At 33.6% G+C, this 4,847-nt stretch overlaps 1 protein-coding gene across 1 annotated transcript; it reads left to right on the plus strand.

The window, feature by feature from the left end:
* The first annotated feature begins 258 nt into the window (after positions 1-258).
* On the plus strand, positions 259-4,564 carry LOC121972060 (uncharacterized protein YnbD-like). Its single transcript, XM_042523664.1, has 3 exons — positions 259-474; positions 1,939-2,515; positions 4,222-4,564. Exons 2-3 carry the CDS (start codon positions 1,978-1,980, stop codon positions 4,440-4,442), a joined length of 759 nt encoding a protein of 252 aa, XP_042379598.1. The 5' UTR covers positions 259-474; positions 1,939-1,977; the 3' UTR covers positions 4,443-4,564.
* The last annotated feature ends 283 nt before the right edge of the window (positions 4,565-4,847 follow it).

A 4,847-nucleotide genomic window follows, 5' to 3' on the forward strand; every position in this document is an offset into this window, starting at 1 on the left:
ATTGCTCAAACGATGATCAAACTAATTAACTTGTCACAGCCAAAATTTTAGGGTTACTTAATCAGCTTAATCGCAATTTTATGATTGTTATATTAGCAAAGTGTTTTAAAAAATAAAAATATAATTTGATAATTTAATAATAGATAAAAGAGGAAGACTATGAAGATTTAAAAATAATAAAATAGAATAAAATTTATTTAAATATAAATATGGATATAAATGGTAGAGTGGTTAAAAGCTTGAAAATAATAACGTGAGAGGGTGCTTTTGTAATTTTACTTCTTTTATGTGGCTCAGGTGAAGGGACTGATACTCCATCTCGTTGCCCTACCGACGATTCTGCCGTGCTGTCGCCGTCCTTCGATTTGCCGGACTCACCACGGTCTCCTTCCTTTCGAGCTATCTCTGCAAGCTTCTTCCCCTTGCCGCATCGGTCTGGTCTCCATGGAAAGCTTCTGAGTTTGAACAGGAATGGTATGGCCGTTGTCCCCCAGTTGAGTTCTGCCCTATATTTTTCATCTTTGGTGTTGTATTGCTACGCATTACTGATTCCATTTGTTATTTTGAGTTGTTGGATTTATTGTTGGGGATTCTACTGCTACTATTCGTAAAGGTTTTCTAAATTTCTGTGCTGTCATATCATTCTGGTTCAAGTATGATCGCCACAACAAGGACATTCATGATCCATCGAGGTGAAAAAAAAAAAAGATCCTTTTGCTGTGTTTGGTGGGTGGACGTGGAAAAGAAAAGAAAGCAGCAGAAGAAAACCATTAATTTCTTGTGTTTAAATGGAAGGACATAGAGAGAAGGATGGTATTTAATTCTGCTGAATTCCTCAATTTTATTTCTGTTCGACTCATGGGGAAATAGAGGGAAATGAAGCTCAATAATCTATTCCTTTTCCGTCCAAGTAAATATGAATAATAGAATTTAGTGGAGATTAGATAATACAAAATAATAGTGCACAATGACTGGTAAAATCTTGATTTTGGAGATGAGTTTCAAATTACTCTATGTACTTGGTTATAAGTGCTTTTCATACCGTGATAGGAGATCAAGTTATACCTGAAGTTTGCTAAGAGACAACTACATTTATTGCAATGTCATTGTCCTGTTGATTAACAATGTGGATACTGATGATTCACATGATGAGAGGTCCATATTGTGATGCAATAAAATATCATACAGGAATCATCAACGTTCTGCTAATACAAAAGGAAAAAAAAAATGCACACTTGTGCTGTAAATGTTATAGAGATCGACAAGGTTCTCTTTGGTTGTGATTTGAATGTTAAGTTGGGTAGTCATAAATGGATCAAGTGCATATGTTATGCTTTAAAAGCCACCGCTTTGTGTCTTAATGCACACTCCTAGCATTGGAAAGGCAAATTATTCAATATATTGAGATAACTTCCATATCCATTGGGCAAGTCAGATGAAGTTGTGGTAAACAAGATCAAGTATACCTAGTGCACTTCTTTTCGTTTCTAATATACAATAAAATTCTTTTTTGTTTACTTTTCAATTTCACATATTCAAAACTCTGTAAACTAGAATTAACCTACCTCATGCTAAAAATGTATTTCTAGGATGAAAGAAGAGTGTGAATACTTATTGGTCAATGTAATTAAGTGTTTTTATTCGACCACGTTAGGCACATTACATTAGGAAGTGTAGGTAATGAATTGGGAAACTTGACTTTGCAACCAAAGATTGACTCTGAGAAATTGACCACGCTGAATCTTCTTCTTGGAGGTAGTTTTGTGGTGCTTCTTTCATCTAAAGATGTTTTATTCTTTATCTTGAATATCTTCTTATTCATGAATCTCTAGACAAACTGTTCAGATCACAACTTTAGTTACCATGTCATAATTTTTTGAAGTTTTATTTTGTTTGCATTTTTGATAATGGAATCTGCATTTTATTTTCATGACTTAGTAAACTCAAGCGAGGATTATTTATTCAAGAGGAAAAGAAATGGGTATATCCATACTTATTGGGTTGAAGGCAACTACTCTGTTGTTGGCATTTTACTTTGTCAGAGAACTGGGAGTAAACTTGATTCATCTACCACTTTTGCATGCCTCTTTGGTTTCATATTTAATTGCCATTGCATCTCTTCCAGCAGTGAATCTTCCACTGCTTTTGGGAAAGAGTTCTGATGGAAAGTTTCCTCTCTGGTCACTGATCATATTCGGACCTTATCTTTTGTTCATTCGTTTATTTGTGCTCTTGAGGAGATGGAAGAGTGGGGAACCTTTGTACAGTGAAATTTCTGAAGGTATATATGTTGGTGGCTGGCCTACTTCCATGGATCATTTGCCTCCTGGCAGACCTGCAGTGATTGATTGTACATGTGAGCTACCTCGGAGCTCTGCACTTACTCCAAATGGATATTTGTCTGTTGCCACTTGGGATACAAGAGCCCCTCAACCGTCTCAAATCGAATCTGCAGTTCGTTGGGCATGTAGAAAAAGGACACAGAAGGTTCCTGTATACATCCATTGTGCCTTTGGTGAGCAGTCTTTTATTTAGCTACTTGCCAAAAAGAAAGTAGTAGTAATGACCAAGTATTTGCTCCGCTTATTGTCCTTTACTATTATCTGAATTTACAGAAAATAATTTAATCGGAAATCTGCACATAGTCATGTAGAAAATTAGTACATGGACCATATTTTTTATTTCATTCGGACTATTCTTTCTTACAAATTAAGCTTATATTAGTGGGCATCACTCAAGCTTAAATCTTGATATTTTCTCATTTAATTTACTGAAAAATTTAATTTTATCTGCTCTAACAAATGAATTTTGAATCATCCCAATTTGGGACAAACACAAACACTGGTCGGTGATGATAATGAACTTGTGAATTGTGAGAAAAAGGTGCACGGCTTGGCAATGGAGTATTATGTGTTGACTTTTGACAGCTCAATGATGGTGAAGCTCTTCGTTGCTTTACTACTTTGTATATACCCCTGTGTATAGGTAGTTAGGTAACATTTAACTCATGAATTAGTTCACCTATTCAAGCTAATTTATTAGTTGTTGGACTTAATTCTTAAGAATAGACTAGACAAAATGATTGCTCTTATTTTTATCTTTAATTTTAATAAAATACAGTTAACAAAATGAGAAAGGAAGAGATCCCACAAATGGAATGATATGATCTTGTAAAATTATTAGTGCATGGTTTGGAGGAAAATGAGTCCACTAGGTTGAGTTTCTCATGGAGATATATTTGCAAGGCCTTTGAGAATGAGCAACTAAAGAAGAACTCAACTTACATCTCATAATAGTAACTAACAAATTTCTTGGTTCACAGAAAGAAATCAAGGAATCAACGATTATTAATTAGAAAGAGATGGTCTCGTGACAAAAAAAGTGTATTAATGATAAAATGCTTTTGGCGACAATAATTCTGTTACTAGATTCATTGGCATAAGTCTTGTGGTTAAGACCATTAGCAAAAGGAAATTAATTGATCTATAACTAAGTGTGGCATTAGTGATAATTTTATTCAGCATTAATTGACAATTTATTTTAAAAAGTCATCACTTTATGATATAATTGTGACAAAAATTATTTTTAAAAAATTAACCACAACCTTATCTCCCATTTTTTTTCATTAGTTGTGGCTTAAATCTTGACTCCATGCCCACTTATATATTATATCTATTAATAATTGTAGAGACGCATGCTGTACTTTGCATTTCTTGTTAATTGTTAATTCAATAAGTTTAAATTATTATTATGGATTCTTATTTCATGTAAGCTGTCCATATCATTTAGATTATATTTTCATAAAAACAGTTAATGTCATTGATTCTGTTTTCCATGTGAAGACAATATATATGTTTGTTTGCATAACTTATTTCTCTATGTTGTGATCCAATCAATCTAGGTTTTTAAAAATCTTGGTGAGGCTAATGATACATGAACCCAAGGTTTCTCTTTTTCTGTACTTTAACTTAAAGAATTGTTTTTAAGGTGCAGTGTTGAATTGTTCTCTATTTCCTTTGAGATGTGATTCATCTAGTTGGAATGAAATTTTGTTCTATGCCTTTGGGCGACTATGATGTTTGTGTGTTTTTGGATCTCTAATTCTTGTCGCTCAGTGATGATTTCCTTCACACTATTTGCAAAATGTTATTCATATTCATCAGTCAACTACTTGGAAGATAGGTTGTTTTCTTAAATCCATGAACTTGGAACAATCAACAGGTCACGGAAGAAGTGTGTGCGTGACATGTGCTGTGCTCGTCGCATTAGGTTTGGCTGACGATTGGAAAAGTGCAGAGAAGATTATTCGAGGAAAGCGGCCTTTCATAATGATGAACAATCTTCACCGCAAAAACCTAGACGAGTGGTCCAAACATCGGCTATCACCGAAAAGAGATGGAGTATCATCTGTTAGTTCTGCAATTCTTTCTGAGAGATCATAAAGTGCAGTCAGTGTGACTACACACATCATGAAAGTGTTGTATTCTGAAATTTCTGATTTTTGTGTTCTTCACAAATCATGTGTAAGACTATTATTTTCTAAATTACAAACGTTTATTATTCATGATTTGTGGTAGCATCAGATATAATATTAGATTTTGTGCACATTGTAGCAAAGATTATGTTCACCCTAGATATCTTTCACAATTCGTTCTCAAGTTCTGTGAGGAAGATAAATTATAGGATCTAACTTTATAAATTTTATGCACATGAGAATGTTGAGGTCATAATCAATCTTATTTTGTGTGTATTTATAAGGATACTCCAATGTAAAGATTCTAATCTTCTCCCTTTGTTTTTTGTTCTTGTAATCATTAAGGTGCTTTCTTTTATTTTATTTTTTAAAA

This window comes from Zingiber officinale, chromosome 1B (genome assembly GCF_018446385.1).
Source record: "Zingiber officinale cultivar Zhangliang chromosome 1B, Zo_v1.1, whole genome shotgun sequence".
Taxonomy (NCBI): Eukaryota; Viridiplantae; Streptophyta; class Magnoliopsida; order Zingiberales; family Zingiberaceae; genus Zingiber; species Zingiber officinale.

Coding starts and splice junctions, on each gene's coding strand:
- LOC121972060 (XM_042523664.1), top strand. CDS start 1,978: ATGGGTATATCCATACTTATTGGGTTGAAGGCAACTACTCTGTTGTTG. Junction 2,516..4,221: donor ATACATCCATTGTGCCTTTG/GTGAGCAGTCTT, acceptor AACAATCAACAG/GTCACGGAAGAAGTGTGTGC.